The sequence below is a fragment of the Lolium rigidum genome, chromosome 7 (genome assembly GCF_022539505.1).
Source record: "Lolium rigidum isolate FL_2022 chromosome 7, APGP_CSIRO_Lrig_0.1, whole genome shotgun sequence".
In the NCBI taxonomy this organism is placed as follows: Eukaryota; Viridiplantae; Streptophyta; class Magnoliopsida; order Poales; family Poaceae; genus Lolium; species Lolium rigidum.
In genome coordinates, this window is record NC_061514.1 from 74,687,410 (window position 1) to 74,706,348 (window position 18,939).

The following is an 18,939-nucleotide window of genomic DNA, read 5'->3' on the forward strand; positions in this document are numbered from 1 at the left end:
ATAGATATGCCTAAACAAGCAACAACACATAGCATATCCCAGCTAACCAGATGAGACAAGTCTTGGTAGCCAACTGAATCACCTAGCACCACCTAGCCTTTTAAAACCATCAGAAGCAGTCCTTTTTCTTCAAAGGATACCACAGTGGCATTCATTTACACGATCCCCTATCGTGGATATCTCTATTTTCATCAAAGCCAACAAGAAAAGGATACCACAGTGGCATTCATTTACATGATTCCCTAATGTGAATATCTCTATTTTAGTATACCATCATAAGCATTCCATTTAAATCACACATTTTAGTATCTGTTCTTATCCAAGTTTTTGCCTCAGCCTTTGCATCATTGGCTGAGCCAAGACATCAAGCATCTGGCCAGGGAGCATTCTTTCTTTTTAGGGAACTATATGAACTATATGCACATGATCCAGTAAGCATCCCCACTAATCAGAGCATTATAAGCATAGTAGCATACCATAAGCTCACAAGAATCCATCAAGTAAATCTTCACAAGGATACCATAGTAGCATAGTATCATACCATAAGCTCACAAGAATCCATCATTTTCTTCACAAGGATACCACAGTAGCATACCATAGTAGCATTTCATGCATTTAAATGAACCAGTAGCATCAAAACCAACCAAATGTCCAACTAGCAAGCAATACCAAGTGAGCAAGTCTTCATTACCTTGTACAGGTTCAGACATGGATTATAAGCATAGCAGCATAACAATATACTAACCACTAGCAATCCAGGCTCCAAATGGAACCTTTGGAGCAGATATATATAGAGCCAATATAGCATGTCACTGCCAGGTGCGCCACAAAATAAATTTCTGTGACGCATTTTTAATGGTGCGCCACAGAACTAAGCTCCGCCTATAAGAGTTTTTCTACTAGTGACATGTCGTCTAATTAGGGAACAAGACTAGTGCGTCCGAGGAACACATCTCGTCTACTCAGGGAACAATACCAGTGCGTCAGAGGAACACATCTCGTCTACTCGGGAAACAAGGCTAGTGCGTCCGAGGAACACATCTCGTCAACATAGCAAACAAGAATATTACATCCAAGGAATAAATCTCGTCATCAGAGGGAACAAAAATTGCGTCCGAGGAACACATCTCTTTTGTATAGAGAACGAGTATATTGCGTGTCGGGAAAATATCTCGTCTACTTGGCGGGGAACAAAACACTAATACAAGGGAATAAAATGGTGTCGGTGAAGCACATAGAAGGAAAAAATATTAATATAGGCGGTGAGAATATATGAAGAACAATATAATAGGCTAAATGGGAAAAAACATTGAAAAAGAGAAAACATAAGAAACTAAACTAAAGAAATAAGAAATAAAATAAATCCATTAAAAATATTTATATATTAAATTATGAATGCAGTTTTTAGATAAAAATAAACATTTTTTTGTAGAAAGATCATGAAAAAATTAGAAACATGACTTAAAAAAGTAATACAAGAAACTAAACTTAGATAGCGCTAGCTAATGAAGTAGGTACTAGCAAGGATTTTTTTGTACGTACTTGATTATCACGGTAAAAATGGATGAAACATGTATGTACGTACATATTTGCATGTATTCAAGTCAAGTCAAGACGGGACGTGATGCGCTGCTGCTACTTGATGACCGATATATCGGACGAAAACGAAAACAAACCAAAGGAATCGGAACGAGAACCAGCCAGAAGGAATGGGCCGAGGCCATGAAGCCATCGCTTCAGCGAAGCGGGAACTAGCTAGCGCGCGCGCTAGCGAGTCCCTTTGGGCCAAAACTGATGGGCCTCCTGGACACAAGAAGAAATGAGATGGCATTCTGAAAAGACCTGAAAAATGCTTTTCTTTTTGGCACGAGGCAGTAGAATTAACGCGAGACGATCGAGATCACCGCCTTATCTCTCTCTTCCTAAAATAGGTTTTGCTTGACGAAGTCTGTGCGGCGCAGACCACGCCCGTCCCCTATGTTTGCTCCGGTTCCATCGTTCTTTGCCCCGTATCAATCGCTTAGGCGCTTCGTTTCTAGCTATTTACCTGTCGCCCGATCGGAGACGAAGAGCGATTGGAGAAACAGAGAGGTTACCACCTACGTGCGTGCTACCGGACAGGCGTCGCCGCCGCTACCACCATGTCTTTCACCGGCACGCAGGACAAGTGCACGGCGTGCGACAAGACGGTCCACTTCATCGACCTCCTCACGGCTGACGGCGTCATCTACCACAAGACCTGCTTCAAATGCAGCCACTGCAAGGGGATCCTCTCGGTACGTGCGTCCGTCCGATCTTCCATCAACAAACTTCAGACTAATGCATTGTAAAACTGTGTGCATTGTTGTGGCTTGCAGATGTGCAGCTATTCTTCCATGGACGGCGTCCTCTACTGCAAGACGCACTTCGAGCAGCTCTTCAAGGAGACAGGGAGCTTCTCCAAGAAGTTCACACCGGGTAATACAATGAGCCACCTGGTTGACGTCTTAAAGAATTTTAAATGTTGTTATAATCTGCGGATGAAGGGTAATCCTGAGAGATTTTGTGGCGTCACGCAGGTAACAGATCATGCGACAAGGAACTGGTACAGCTCTGCTCCACAAAACTGTCTTCATCAGCAAGGCTTATCTTGTTTAGCGTTTCCTTTTCTTTTCTAACGCCAGCTGTGCTAACTGGATAAATGTGTTTGCAATTGCAAATTGAAATGTCCCATACCTACAGTCAAGGGCCCCAAGCAAGCTATCTTCTATCTTCTCTGGCACTCAGGATAAGTGCACAGCTTGCCAGAAAACAGTGTACCCACTTGAGAAGGTACAGAAATGCCGCGCTTCATTCGTCCTCGTCCGAATGATCGATGAATGCCAAATGATCAAACATATGTGTGTATAAAAATATAAGAATATTTACCAAACATTAATTTTTCTTTGTTCAAGAAATGAAATGAAATCGCACTGCTCAACTCTAACAGTTGACCATGTTATTCAGATGACTTTGGAGGGCGAGGCGTACCACAAGGGCTGCTTCAAGTGCTCGCACGGGGGTTGCATCCTAACCACCTCGTCTTACGCAGCGCTCAATGGCGTATTGTACTGCAAGATCCATTTCGGACAACTCTTCATGGAGAAAGGAAGCTACAGCCACATGAAAAAGAAGAGCAGCTCCCATGAGGTCTTGCCTGACCTGGTGGCTGAAGAGCAACCGGCGGCGGCTCCCGAAGCACCAGCACAAGATGGAGAATAGAGAGGAAAAGTAGGAAAACACGAAGCTTATATACACAAATATACAACACAGCCCGGAGTTCCTGTTTCTTACTTCTACATCGCTGTCTTTACCCCGTCTTATTTTTTGGTTCCCCCGAGAGCTTGGTTTGTCAAGCTGTAAGTATTGTACTAATATACTAATACCTTCCTTTCATATGAGACTAATGGCAACTGTGGCAATCAACTAGTAAGCCTCATGGGGAAAACTGTTACTATTTTGTAAGCAAAAATACTCCCAATTTGCTAAACCATATCTGCTCTATATGATGGTCGTCTTGCTCAGTTAGAACTTAGAAGGACAACCAAGTTACTAATTACCTACCTTTTGTGTTTGATAATTTCAACAAAATCCTTAAGGAGAGGAATTTTTCTAAGCAGAAGTACACCTACACCCTAACTTCTTTTGGGCACTTTTGGTGTACAATTGTTTTGAAGAAATATAAATTTATATTGATCTATGGAGTTTGAGATTAATAAGTTGTCTTATTTGAGAGTAAAAACATGAAACTAATGAATTTCATATTCACATATATTTGCTACTAGTTTTTTTTTGCAGGCCACAGACTATAAGCTCTCCATCTTGTGACATAGTATAATCCTGTACTGCACTCATTATTTTTGGTAGATTTTTTTGAAAATTGAATTATGTTGTAGGTGTCATGGTGCTCACTCACAACTAGTTCAATCCTTACAACACAATACAGATGACCCACCACACCAAGTGAACAAAATTGTTATTTCTATAACATGCCTAGTAGTGTGTCGTGTTCATTAAGACAAGTGTTCTACGATTGCCCGATCTTACATAAAAAAGAAAACAAGACAGACACTCAAATATCATATGAACTGGTTAGGTCTTGTACATTTGAATGAACATGCTGATATCTAGAAATACACCGAGAGTGTTCACTACAGGAATGGGAGGCTATGCCGAGGGCCAGGCTATACGCCGACGGCCAAAAGTCGGGGCCGTCGGCGTATGGCCCGGCCATGCCAGCCTGCCCTTTCAACACTCGGCGAAACGTGGCCGTCGGCGTAGCGACCTCTACGCCGAGGGCAGCCCTCGGCATATCTTTGGCCCTAGGCGTAGACAGGGCTACGCCGACGGCCACCCTCGGCGTAGGCTATTTTTTAAATTTGTCTAATTTTATTAAAATCATAACTAATTCATAGGATGTCAGAAAAATGCGTATGAGGTATCAAAATGTTCAGAAAAACATCCTCTATCCGTTTATGTCAAAATCATGCATATTTGAATCATGTAGAATAACATGTTAACATAGAAACAATTCAATCACTTTCTTATATGTTCTCAGGTTCCCGTTTTAGCCAGATGACAATTTAAACGAAGTCAGAATATCTCGCGGAGCCGCATGGCATCATTTTATGTGTCCTAGTAACCACTCCAAAAGATGGAATTGGAATACGACAATTATTTTGGAAAACCCTTCACGAACAGGGCTATCAAGTCCGGATTTCTATGGCTTTTAGGGCAATGAGTAGGAAACGGCCGTGACACCGCATAGTTTGTCGGAACGAGACCATATTTGGCACGTGCGTGGTCCCTGGGATGGGAAGCAAGGCCCCGGGAGCGAATTTCCAATCCGACCCATGGGCGATGGTTTTTTCATTTTCGGGGTGCCAAAACAGGTTTTTTTTGTGAAGGAACTACATGGGGCGTATTTTAGAATTGCGCGAGACCTCTGCGTAGTGGTAGGACACCGCCTTCGCCCCCCATATCACATGCCATATGTGCGCGCTAGCTATCTGGGAATCCATGCGGCTTCCTGCGGTGTCCCGCCGAATCCGCTGGAAAGTGACCGGATTTGAACTAGGGCTACACTTTCCTTCGCTCAATAAATTCCGCAAAAATTGTTTTTAGGTCTATGACATATCAGTTTATGTGCTAATTTTTTTCCGTTTAGCGCGATGGTAAATGGGTGCACCAACGCGCCCGGTACGGCCATACCGCATCTTCGTGGGGGCCCCTTTTGGCCAAATGACAATTTAAACAAAGTCAGAAAATCCCGCGGAGCCGCATGGCGTCATTTTATGTGTCCTAGTAACCACTCCAAAAGTCGGAATTAGGATACGGCAATTATTTTGGAAACCCCTTCATAAACAGGGCTATCACGTCCGGAGTTCTATGGCTTTTAGGGCAAATGAGTAGAAAACGGCCCGTGACACCGCATAGTTTGTCGGAACGAGGCCATATTTGGCACGTGCGTGGTCCCTGGGATGGGAAGCAAGGCCCCGGGAGAGGATTTCCAATCCGACCCATGGGCGATGGTTTTTTCATTTTCGGGGTGCCAAAACGGGTTTTTTTTGTGAAGAAACTACATAAGGCGCATTTTAGTATTGCGCGAGACCTCTGCGTAGTGGTAGGACACCGCCTTCGCACCACATATCACATGCCATATGTGCGCGCTAGCTATCTGGGAATCCATGCGGCATCCTGCGGTGTCCCACCGAATCCGCTGGAAAGTGACCGGATTTGAACTAGGGCTACACTTTCCGTCGCTCAATAAATTCCGCAAAAAATGTTTTTAGGTCTATGACATATCAGTTTATGTGCCAATTTTTGTCCGTTTAGCGCGATGGTAAACGGGTGCACCAGCGCGCCCGGTACGGACATACCGCATCTCCGTGGGGGCCCGTTTTGGCCAAATGACAATTTAAACAAAGTCAGAAAATCCCGCGGAGCCGCGTTGCGTCATTTTATGTGTCCTAGTAACCACTCCGAAAGTCGGAATTAGGATACGACAATTATTTTGGAAAACCCTTCACAAAACGGGGCTATCACGTCCGGAGTTTTATGCCTTTTAGGGCAAATGAGTAGGAAACGGCCCGTGACACCGCATAGTTTGTCGGAATGAGGCCATATTTGGCATGTGCGTGGTCCCTGGGATGGGAAGCAAGGCCTCGGGAGCGGATTTCCAATCCGACTGATGGGCGATGGTTTTTTCATTTTCGGGGTGCCAAAACGGGTTTATTTTGTGAAGCAGCTACATGGAGCGTATTTTAGTATTGCGCGAGACCTCCGCGTAGTGGTAGGACACCGCCTTCACACCACATATCACATGCCATATGTGCGCGCTAGCTATCTGGGAATCCATGCAGCTTCCTGCGGTGTCCCGCCGAATCCGTCTGAAACCGACCGGATTTGAACTAGGGGTACACTTTCCGTCACTCAATAAATTCTGCAAAAAATGTTTTTATGTCTATAACACATCACTTTATGTGCTAATTTTTGTCCGTTTAGCGTGTTGGCGAACGGTGCACCAGCCCGCCCGATACGGCCATTTCGCATCTCGCGAGGGGAGCTGTTTTGGCCACATGGCAAATTGGGCGTCATATTTGGATTCCTCTAATTTTTAGGTTCAAATGATGATATGTATATTATATTTAGATTCCTCTCATTTTTCTGATCGATTTAGACATATTATTTGTGGAATTTTGATTTCCGATTTAAAGATATTAATTATTCAATATTAAATAGAAAAAAATACCAAAAAATAAAATCATTTTATTTTTATTTGAATTCAATATTATTATTACTTATATATATTCATTGTTGTCTACTTAAGTAATTGTTTGGGATTCAAAAATAAAGAAGTGTGCATCACGGTTCAAGGGTTAATAGGGTTGATATGCTATTATTATCGGCAAGAGGTGTCAATTCTATAATGGAAGCTCATCCGAATGGAACCAAGAAGTTAAGCGTGCTGAGGCTAGAGTAGTGTGAGGATGGGTGACCGACTGGGAAGTTTAACCATGATTGTAATTTGACATAAGATTAAGTGTAGTTAGAATTAAAAGTGTATTGGGTGAAAGATAAACAAGTAAAAAAAAGAAAAAAAAAGAAAAAATTGTGTAAAAGAAATTAAAATTTTAAAAATTTTAAATATCTATGCCTAGGGTTTTGCCGTCGGCATATAGAAAAAAATATTTTTTTTTCGATTTTTTTTTTTGAATTTTTTTGGAAACGGAAAATTTGAATTTTTTAAAAGTCTATGCCGAGGGTTTTGCCGAGGGCCGGGCTACGCCGACGGCGATAGTGCCTTTGCCGAGGGACTTACACGCCGAGGAGCTATGCCAAGGGCGGCCCTCGGCATAGCCTACGCCGAGGGCCAAAGCATGCTACGCTGAGGGTTCCCGGCCCTCGGCATATAGCCCCATTCCTGTAGTGGTTGCAGCATAATAAAAAAAATTATCCTCAAACTAGCTTTGGGTCTTCATTCGTACATGTTGATTGAGGTAGGGGAAGCTAGTTTATAAAGAGGTTGTAGAGGAAAACAAAATAGCATCTAGGCTTGGGACAAGACGTTTTGGCTCGTAGGTGTAGATACACTATTAGGAAAAGTAAAATTTAAATTTATTTCAAAATATTAAAAGAATTCAAATAAAATTCCTCACCGTGCATCCGAACATCCTATGTTACCTCATGAAAGTTTTGCGGGAAAAAATATATTTTATGTGGCCTATGTAAAAAACACAAATAAATGTCTAGTAAAAAACTTTTTTAGAGCATCAGAAATTGTATTTTTTGTACAGGCCATAGAAAATAATATTTTTCCGCGACACTTTGTGTGCAGGCATAGAATATGTGGAAGTACACCCCAAATTTATTTTCGAAATTTTTAGACATTACGAAATATGTTTTTTCAGTAATAGGTGCACCTACACCTATGAGCCAAAATGGATTTCCCCTAGGCTTGTGTGTGTCATGTCTTGCATCGTTGCAAAATTTCAGTTGTGCTACTTTTGTTGTTGGATACGATTTAAAATTTACTGCAATCAAATTGCTTAAATCATCATTAATACCTAAACTAGTAGGAAAAGGCTTATCAGTGGCGTACCGTTTAGGAATTCTGTGGCGCACGGAGGTGCTCCACTAAATCCATGCTACAAAAATGTGAATTCCGTGGCGCACGGACCCATACGCCACAGAAAGTGACATTTCTGTGGGGCACCAGGAATGCATGCGCCACAGAAAACTTTCTGTGGCACACGCAGCTGTGGTGCGCCACATTTATTTTTTGAATTTTAAAGAAAATGGCGGCCAGATCTAGATATGGGGCCGCCGGAATTTCGCCGGATATTTTTTTGAAATTTTCCGGAGGTCGCGGGAGGTGGGTGGGTGGATGGGGTGTGTGGAGGAGGAGGAGGAGGAGGAGGAGGTCGAGGAGGCCGGCCGTAAGTGGTGGGTGGCTGTGTGGATGAGGAGGAGGCCGGTCAAAGGGGGCCGCCGGAGGTGGGGGAAGAGGGGTCACCGGCGGAGGTCGCTGGAGGAGGAGGAGCTCGTCGGAGGAGGAGAAGGAGGAGGAGGAGGTCGCCAGGTGGTGGAGGAGGTCGGAGGTAGAGAAGAGGAGGGAGGAGAAGGAGAGAAGGGAAAGTGGAGGAGAAGGGGAAGTGGAAGTGGAAGTGGAGGAGATGGTGAAGTGGAGGAGAAGTGGAGGAGGAGGAGAAAAGAGAGAGGGAATACGGCGTCGTCGGGTTTCAAATATAAAAAAATTATGTGGCGCAAGTGCATTTGGTGCGCCACATAATTTTTTTCGATTTTTTTATTTTTACAGGAAAAAATCTTAACTTTGCCATAACTTTTTATTCTTTTCTAATTTTCCGATTCTGTAAATTTTACAATGGCCAAAGGTTGTTGAATTCGGACGTAGAATTTTCTCCCGGTCATTTTTATATATTATGCGTATTTTTCTAACTTCTTATGCAACCAGAAAATTTATTTTAAAATTACATGATTTTCTTTTGCAAAATACATTGATATTCATGTTTTCTAATTTTCCCTACAAGTGTACCACTTAATATAAGTACAAAGTTCAAAGAATTTTTTTTTAAAGTTTTTATAATTTTCTGTGATTTTTTTAAATCTAAAAAGGCGGTCCACTGGAGTGTGTGTGTGGAGGGGGGGGGGGTGCATGTACGGTTGGGAAAACTTCGGTGCCGCATGTAGCTCCATGCGCTACAGAAAGGCGACATTTCTGTGGCGCATTCAGCTCCGTGCGCCACAGAAATATACGTAATTGGTCTATCCAATAATTGGCTCAGACTCACGACATTTATGTGGCGCATGGAGACTTGGTGTGCCACATAAATGTTAATTTTTTTGCGCACAAAAAGTTGGTGTGCCATAGAAATACCATTATTTAGTGGCGCACATGTCTGGGTGCACCACATATTTTTTTAGTGGTACATGGTTATTTGGTGCGCCACAAAAAAGCATTCCACCTATAGCTAGTTTCCTACTAGTGCTAGTGAAATCCCATAGAAACCTCTATGAGACCTCCCTAAAACCAAATGAGACCTCACTACCACCATGAAACACCAATCAAAAAATCCAAATATTAGTCAAAATTCAGCAAACATCATCATTTCGGCAATTTGAAACCTCAAAGAGACATCATTGGAACTTTAGTGAGACATCTTTCAAATACCAGCTCAACATTTGTGATACCTTGTTAATGCTATTTGAAGTTTTATGATGACATGATGTCCGAATTGTGCCTGTTTAAACCTTTGTGAATCCATGTTAAAGCGATGCAAAATTTTGCGCTGACATGTCTTGTGATTATTGTACAAGCTATTGGGAGATTCAGAAAAAACAATAAGATTCTCTCTCTTTCTACTTGGCCGATGTCGACAAATATACCCATGTTCGTATGGATATTTCATATGTATGAAGATATGAAGACATGCATGTCTATGTGCTAGAGAGAATCTTCTAGAATATGCCAAAACCTATATCGTAAGTAGGAAGGCCTCAACACGTGGGAAGAAATCATGTGAAGTTGGAAGATGACTAAGAGATATTTTCCTTAGTCTCGACAAGACACATGTATAAAAGAGGTTGCTTTCTTTTGGTGTTGTTCTCTTGTGGGTGTGCTCTTGGTGAGCGTTTGACCCTATTGTTGTAGGTTTTCGCTCAATTTTCTCCTAAAAATTGAGCACCTTCTTCTTAATTAATAGATGAGGCAAAGTTTTTGCCTCCGTTTCAAAAGAAAAAAAAAACAAAACACATGTATAAAAGATCTGGAGGCCAAACAAATCGGACATACGAGAAGCAACTATGAAGACATAAATACCATTGTAGCTCTAGACAGTTTACGTTTGAGCATGTAGCCACATATCTCCATTGTAATTTCCTTGATATTTGTAGACAAGTCAGTGACAAAAGGAAGTAGGGTTCTTAGCTGCATCGGTGGCCTAGACCTGGGTACAACGTGTCTTTCATCTTCTTGCGTACATACATGATCGATGCAAATCGTACATCTACACTTGGCCATGGGGCAGGAGAGTAAGACTGCGTGGGGCATCCTATTTACAAGGCACAATGCATATGTATGAAAGGTTACTCAAATCTGTTGCAGCAAGACCGGTTAATATAGAAAGGTTGCTCCTCTATAGATTTGTGAGATGTTTTCCCATATCAAAGGATTAATTTATAAATATTTATAAGTTACACTTACTTTTGAGAAAGTTAGGAAGCCGGGTGCAACAGTGCTAGTTACTACTTGGTGGAAGGGTGCCTTATGGTAAAAGGGTTTCCTATGGTTTACCACTTGATGAGAAACTTGGTGTAATGGTGTTCATGAATTTTGTATATTTGATTTAGCCAAGTATGGATTTGATGCTTCATTTGGCACGGGTCTCATTGACTTAGCTAAGTAGGGGATTTGATGTCTCACTTGGCATGAGATTCTTTTGCTTTGACCTTCCTTTGGCCTGTATTTGATGGCCATTTTCTATTTCTAATACTTTATATAGGGCTTGTTTCGGAGATATTTTGAAGAATCACACCAGAGAAGTTTCCGTAAATAAGTAAAACAATTATCTTATAACATTGAGCAATGTCAGTGTTTTTTTCGATAATACCTCCTAAGAGTCTAAGACACACTATATACCCTAGAATTTTCTACCTACACATAAAATAGACAATCACATGCATGTTTGAAACGTCTATCAAGATATTGGTTAGATCGTACCTCTCAAGATATCTGAAAAGATACTAAGGACGATAAAGTGGATATGTAAACAGATATAATTATAAGTTTCCAAAGTGGCACAAATTAGTCCATGAAAACATACATGTTTTCTATGTTTTCTATGAGTGAGTGGAATTTTTGAATTATAGGTGTGTAATGGAGAATGCTTCAAAAGGAAAACAGAACATATATTTGAATAATATTTTTCAAACTTAGTTTAAGCTGATTCGCCATGGTGTACGTTGTACAATGAAAATAAAGCTTCTGAATATTTAACAAATATAATTTTCAATTTGTGTATATGTAATAGAAGTATTTGCTTCACGACTATGTGAAAGAAAATGAGTTATAAATAAGTAAAAAAGTTTAATATAAATAACAATCATATACATCTTTGGTACCACAACTTGCACTAGATGTGCAGTTTAGTACCACAATTCGTAAAATGAGCACCCAAAGTACCACAACTTGCACCGAGCGAGCAAATAGGTCCACGACCAATCGAAAGAGGACATGTGGCATTGTGATTTTTGCAAAAATAACTTGTATATTTTTCTCTCACAAATGAGAACTTGTTGGTTTCTTACGTGCGGGTCCCACCTGTCACAATATAGAAACAATTAAAATAAAGTGGCGTTTTTGGTGGGTTTCGAACATGTGACTTAGAGCAGCTTAAAATGCATGCTTGCGGGAGTAGTTAACACTTAGATGAATTGTTTTCGGACTTAAATTTAATTATTATACAACTTCTGGATGGCACAGGCATCATCAAATAGGCTTAAATATTTATTTAGAGGATACATTGTTCTAACTAACTAAACTATTATACCTTCTCCAAACCCGTGAATAGCAATAACGTGAGCTACGTGCACTACGTGATAGGATTTTACCGTTGTGAAGACCAGTTGAACATACATCTGTTGCGTAGTCCGGAACACGGTGGCATCGTATGCGACATAAGTGACGGCTTCAACGGTTACCGTCATGAGCCGGTAGAGAGCAGGAGAATAAGCGGGTGATGCACTACCGCTAGCCATGGCGGCAAGGGACGATGCACATGATAACGCCAGGAGGTAGGAAATTGACGTTGTGTTTAGAACTCCTCGCCACAAAGGAGCAACCTAGAACAAGGCGTGAATTGCGGACACCGCCATGGCCACGATGTGGTGCAGGACTGGCACCATCGACCGCCACGATGTGGTGCCTGTTTAGCAGAGGAGCACGAGGAAGAGGAGGACAACAGAAACCCGCAGACATCACCGAGAGAAGCACCACGTCGAGTACCACGGAAGCAACAATGGTCTTGCCGGAGGACAATCTAGGAGAAGGATTTACCCGATCGATCACCTGCGGGAATCAGTGTAAGCGTCCATGTCGTTGGTTGCATGCTACGACTATGAGAGGCTATGTATGTCATTGCCTCGCCATATCGTCTCCTTCTGCATGTGCAGACTTAGCAGATGTCGTAGCTAAAATCACCAGAGCAACTTGGATCTCAACCGGGAAAAATTACCTCATTATATTTAGGAGGCTATGTTCATGTGCAGTTTAGTACCACTACTTGCAAAAGGAGCACTTGAAATACCAAATTGTACGGAGAGAGAAGATATGGCGCGAGAAATAATTAAAAACGTTAGCGTGATCTGGGGTTTCAAACACACAACAAATGTACGTTCAACTGATCTTCACAACGGTAAATCCTATCCCGTAGCTCACGTTATTGCTATTGGCGCGTTTGGAGAATGTATAATAGCTAAGTTAGTTAGAACGATATATCCTCTAAATAAGTATTTAAGCCTATTTGACGATGCATGTGCCGTCCAGAAGCTGTATAATAAATTTAAGTCCGAAAATAAATCATCTAAGTGTTAACTAGCTCCGTGGCAAACATGCATTTTAGGCTTCTCTAGGTCACAAGTTCAAAACCCACCAAAAACGCTACTTTATTTTAATTGTTTCTATGTTCTGATAGGTGGGACCCGCACGTAAGAAACCAACAAGTATTTGTGAGAGAAAAATATACATGGTGTTTTTTTTGCAAAAATCACAATGCCACATGTTCGTTTCCGATTTGTCATGGATCTATTTGCTCGCTCGGTGCAAGTTGTGGTACTCTGGGTGCTCGTTTTGCAAGTTGCGGTAATAAACTGCACATCTGGTGCAAGTTGTGGTACCAAAAACGTATATAACTCTATAAATAAACGAGCCCCTCCTAAACCATGCCTTGTACTCTAGGACCAATTCAAACATTTGTTGGTGGAGAAGCTAGGATAGAACCTCACAAATAAAATAATATGGTGTCATAAAAGGTATTGTGAAGAGGACTGGTGGTGTAAACATATCAGGAAAAAAAATAGAGCAAGTCCAAATAGTTACATGCAATTGGCAAGCCTCATAGGGAAAACTTACTATTTTGTAATATTTTTTCATGTTGTTTAGAGGCTGCACTTTTGTCCTAGTTCTGTAGATGTTGTCATTGGATGGAGAATAAATAAATGTTTGCCTTGGATAGCTACATTTCTATATATGTTGTTCAAGTGCTTTTTTCTCGCTGTGTTTCTCATTTGATTTCAAAGTACTAATCTAACTTTTTTGAGCATAAATTAGCAATTTACTAGTAAAATGAAATGTATTTAGATCGTTAGATTCAATTAACATAAAACATGCTTTAAAATATCCATATGAATTTTAGAGAATTTCAATGATAGCAACAAGTCTGATAGTCCTAAGAGACTCTTCGATGAGTGGATTTTCTAGCTCTCCAGCTTTAGTGATCCCATTTTGAAAAATTTGAAAATCTTATTTACGAGCCTCATGTTTTTAACAAAATTTTTGGATGTTGCCCATGATGTGACCCACAAACATGTAAAATGTCAATTTAAAATACTTTGCATAGTGAGCTATACAAAAATGACAAATCATGGATATGAGAATATATATTTTCAAATCATCAAATTTTATTAGATTTTTTAGTGTATTGAATCCCATAACACAGATAATTTAGCATTACATTTTGCATATTTGTAGGATACATCATTTGCTATGTCTAATTTTTTTTCTTTTTTTGAAACTTCTAAATATAATTTTAATTTTTTTGAAAAGGATCATTAGAGCTCACGAGCCAAACACACTTTCCGCTCTTCAACTCTCTACAATGTGTTTTTTACATCAAACAACCCATACATTCTTTCTGACAAACAATGGTCCAACAAAAAAAACTAATATAGAAGTTTTTTTTGTCTTAATGACTTCAACAAAATCCAATGTTAACATATGAGAAGACATTCTAATTATTTTTAAAATTGGAGAAAACTTCTAACCAAAAGAACCTGCTGACAGATAACAAACTACTCCCCCCTTCCCAATAAATAAATCATATTACTTATTGTCTTTAGTCAAAGTTACTTCCTTCTAGAAATTGGAGTATATTTAGGTGGTTTAGATGTTCGTATTGTTTTCTATGCATTTGGTCTAACATTAACAAGTTTGGTTTAAGACAAAACAAATATGAGTAGCATATTGGAAATGGGGGGTAATGCCTAAGCTTCATTTTTTTTTCATTTTAACCCAAAGCAAAAGGCTTTGCGTAATACATTGCAGTTCTGATTTCTGAAGTGGATACAGCGTTCAAATGATGTGAGACTGCAGTTGAACTGATACTAACACAGATAACTGCAGTTTGATACTATGAGACACTACATCACCAAGCGAGTACCGTTGAAAGAGTTACACAAATGGTGCTACTTCGTCATGGTAGAAGAACACACCAGTGGGTCCCCCCACCGGTAAGAGGGACACCATGACAATGCTACCGGCACCTTCCTCCGCCGTCAGTTCTCCGGTGTCGTAGTTGATGTCAGTCATGCAATAGCCAGGGTGCACGCTGTTGATACGCAACGCTGGGAAATTCCTTGCCATAATACGAGTGTATCCGTTGATCAGGGCCTTGGACACTTTGTAGGCTAAGTACTCTGCATCGGCAGGCCATCCATGAGATTTCAGCTGGCCATTCTTGTAGTCATTCAGGAACAGTCTTGACATCTCGTCTAGTCTCTGTGTTGTCAGGTTTTCGACGTTGTTCAGTTCCAGCTTGAGGTCCTCACCGCTGAAATACTAGAGAAGAATCGGAGAACAATAATTTTGAGAACCTCAAGATAAGTGTTGTTCAGTTCATGCCTGATAAATGTTGGTAGTAGTACTGGCTCAAGATAAGTTTACCCTCAGTATTCCGTAGTTGGACGACACGTTGACAAGTCTTCCATCAGAGGAGGCCTGAAGGAGAGGGAGCAGTGCTTCCGTCACATATTTGGTGCCGAAGTAGTTTATTCTCAAGCATTCTTCGGCTTCCTCGTAAGTTTCCGTGGAGTTCTGTAGCAACCACTGGAGCCTCTCCGTTGCATTCTTGCCTGCAAGCTATTTGATGCATCCATTTGGTCTAGTATGTTAGTTAAGCTTCAGAACAAAACTAAGAATAAGGAAAAGTACAGACCGTTTTTGTAACTTGGCTTACTTGGTTCACTTTATTTTCGAGTTGAAGGAGCAGATAACTACTGTTAAGCTTTCTTCTAAAGAAGAAGAACAAAATGTTAAGTGCAAAGTCTTACAGGTCAATGGGCGTACCACATCCTGAAGGGGTGTCGTGGTGTCGATCTCGGCAGTTGCACCTATAACACCTGCATTGTTGATCTGCAAAGCTTACAGGATTCAAAAATCCATATGATAAGCAACCAACAGAGACAGGTACCCATGCTTAGTTAAGAATATTGGAATATCCACAGGTTTTTGTTCAGGAAAACTTTATTATCTATGGCCTCTGCATCTATATATGACGCGTGAAAAAAAAGACTGTACCAGTATATCTAGCTTGCCGAACTTGTTCTCGATAAAATCAGCCAAACAGGCAGCGCTGGACGGATCACTCACATCCAAGTTGTGATACACCACATCGGAGAACCCCGACGCGTGAAGCCGGCGCGCTGCTTCGGTGCCCCTTTTCTCGTCCCTCGCCGTTAGGACGACGACAACGTCCTTGGAGGCCAACTGCCTGCATACCTCGAGACCGATTCCTTTGTTTCCTCCGGTCACAACAGCTATCCTGCACACAGATCCAACTCTGAATACTGAACTGCGGGCACAGACAGAGTTGTATGGTTACCTTCTCTCAGAGGTGGCGCTCTTTTCCATTTTGAGGAGCTTCTGCTTCAACGCAAGAGCTTAGAGGGGAGATCCGGATGTGCGAATTGTCCTACATCGATCATTAGCATTCGTCCGGATCGCAATTTATAATAAGGAAATGAAAGGGCCGGCGCTGTAAAGAAATGCAAGGTTGGCTCTAGTGTGTGAATTGCTTTCTCACTGTTTTACAAAGTATGCGATCCTTATCACACGGTGACAAAGCAAGGTAGGTATTAAATATTTCAAGGTTGCATTCATCGGAGCCGGCTGAGTTTTTTAACAGTTGTATTGATTCAACTCACGGATTACAAGCATATTTATATGTGCTGATCTAGTACTTGCACAAATGCAACTCGGTGATCAAGACCTATCCTTCACGGACACACAGATCTACACGGAACCAAAAGTACGGGCACATGACGCCTTGCCAGCGTCGGGACATTATTATTGCTAACACGGCCTATCTTACGATTATACCACAAAAAGAGGGTAAAATGGGGAAAATCCACTTTGGCTCATAGGAGTATATGAACCCGTTATGTGAAAATATATTTTGAGGTGTCTAAAAATTTCGAAATAAAATTTTGTATGTACATCTAGACATTTTATGTTCGTACACAAGTGTCCAGAAAATTTTATATTTTTATGTGTCTTCTGTAAAAAAAGACAAATTTTGATGCCACAACACGACTATGTATACGAATTCTTTTTGTCTTTTTTGTACATGCCACATAAAATATTGTTTTTTCAAATGTCACAATGTATATCACATATTTTATGTCAGAATTTTTTGACATTTTTAAAATTATTTTTTAATTATTTTACATAATGGGGGCAAATGCTCCTATGAGCTAAAATGCCTCCTCCGTAAAATGGTCTATTCCTGGGGTATTGTTCATGTGCGTGTGAACAGCCCCGGAGGGCTGAGGCTCTGTTTGTTTGGACTTCCACTTCCGCTTTTAAAGCTTTTAGAGTCTGAAGGTTGAAGCCCGAAGCTACAAAGTGGAAAAGCGCTTCGCTGAAGCGCGGAGGCAAAATGCACTACTAGGCTGAAAGAAGCGTAGGAGGTGCTTTTGCGCGCTTTTCGACCTTTTTTCTGCTCCCGAGTTCTACTGGACCAAAATACCCACATCTTCGTTTGGATTAATTACAAGAAACCTGCCATCGTAATATACACCAAGATGGCCCGTGCAATCAGTCAACGCCCAACACCTCGGCCAATTTCCCCTTTCCCTCGTAGGCATGGGACAAGGGCAGCTCGGCTAGGTTATCTCTACGTCGCAGCAGCGGCGGCGGCCACCGCCCTAGGTCGTCTCCACGAGTTGTTCCCGACCTCCTACCACCGTATCCGCTCCTGTCGCTGCTTTTTCCAGCGAATCAGGGCATCTCCAACGAGGTGATGCATTTCGGACATCCAAATTGTCCGCGCTCGTCTGTTTGCGTCGGCCCGCGGACGCCGAAATGGTTGCTAGGCGCAAATTGTTTGTTTGCGTCGGGGGTAACCCAGCGACCCGACGCATTTTTAAGTAGAATTGATATTTTGGAGATACTTCTTTGGTTAAAGTTTGGATGAACCCCTTCCCAAAATTGCTTCCACGGCTGTCGCCTATGCAAAGTATCTCTAACGAGTGTTTTATCAATCGTTGTCCTCATCTTCAGTCCATTAAGTAGAATCGATATTTTGAAATTAAACATGTCCAATCAAATTAAACATACAAAACTGTAAAAACATACAAATTTTAAAATTAGCTACTTCTTGTTTGAAGGCTCCGCCTCATCATCCTCACGGATGCGCTTCCATCTCGTCACCTCCTCCAAAGAGGTACTGTCACTCGACGCGTGGCTAACTTAGTAGCCGCGTGCCTGTCAGCAGTACGCCACCGATAATTTGTTGTCGCATATGTTGAAATATTGGGTCCACATTTGGTGGCCCATACTAGATTTCAGATTTTTCCTATAAATCTTAATGCCCACTTAGTGGCAGCCTTGTGAGTTTGAGCCCAAGTTGGTGGCAGCTCACTAGGGAGTGGCAAGAGGTGGGAAGTTTAGTCCCACATGGAAAGTTCGGAGGAAGTTAGACCACCTTATAAGGTGGGTTGTTCCACCACTAGTAAGTGAGTGAGAATAGGAGTGCTACACGCGCGCTCCTCCTCCTCCTCGCTCGCTCGTCTCGACTCGACTCGACTCGACACGTCACGACACGCGCGCCGCGCTCGTGGTGAGTGGATTGAGCCTCGAGCCGAGACTTTCCTTACCGGATCGTGGGCTACGTGATGAGGACATCCCTACTACACCACTACCTCCGTCATTAATAAATGAAGATGAACCTGCTGTGAAGCTCAAGTCCAATGAAGTTCGGATTGGACCAATTACAAGGGCTCGTGCGAAGCTACTTAAACAACAGGTGAACTTGTTTCTAAACGGTACTTTGATTGATGAGAACTTTATACTGCCTAAGTCCTATTACTTATGTATCATCGGGTATCAAGAGGAGACGAGCGTCGCAC

General features: G+C 41.6%; 2 protein-coding genes across 2 annotated transcripts; one reads left to right on the forward strand and one right to left on the reverse strand.

Annotated features, from left to right (window-relative positions):
* Positions 1-2,033: 2,033 nt before the first annotated feature.
* Positions 2,034-3,472, forward strand: LOC124677087 (LIM domain-containing protein PLIM2b). Its single transcript, XM_047213084.1, has 5 exons — positions 2,034-2,276; positions 2,358-2,457; positions 2,559-2,584; positions 2,722-2,811; positions 2,986-3,472. Exons 1-5 carry the CDS (start codon positions 2,142-2,144, stop codon positions 3,238-3,240), a joined length of 606 nt encoding a protein of 201 aa, XP_047069040.1. The 5' UTR covers positions 2,034-2,141; the 3' UTR covers positions 3,241-3,472.
* An 11,511-nt stretch (positions 3,473-14,983) lies between these two features.
* LOC124671540 ((+)-neomenthol dehydrogenase-like) lies at positions 14,984-16,441 on the reverse strand. Its single transcript, XM_047207904.1, has 5 exons — positions 16,413-16,441; positions 16,109-16,352; positions 15,878-15,943; positions 15,476-15,670; positions 14,984-15,370 (listed from the first exon to the last, which is right to left on the reverse strand). Exons 1-5 carry the CDS (start codon positions 16,439-16,441, stop codon positions 14,984-14,986), a joined length of 921 nt encoding a protein of 306 aa, XP_047063860.1.
* Positions 16,442-18,939: the final 2,498 nt, after the last annotated feature.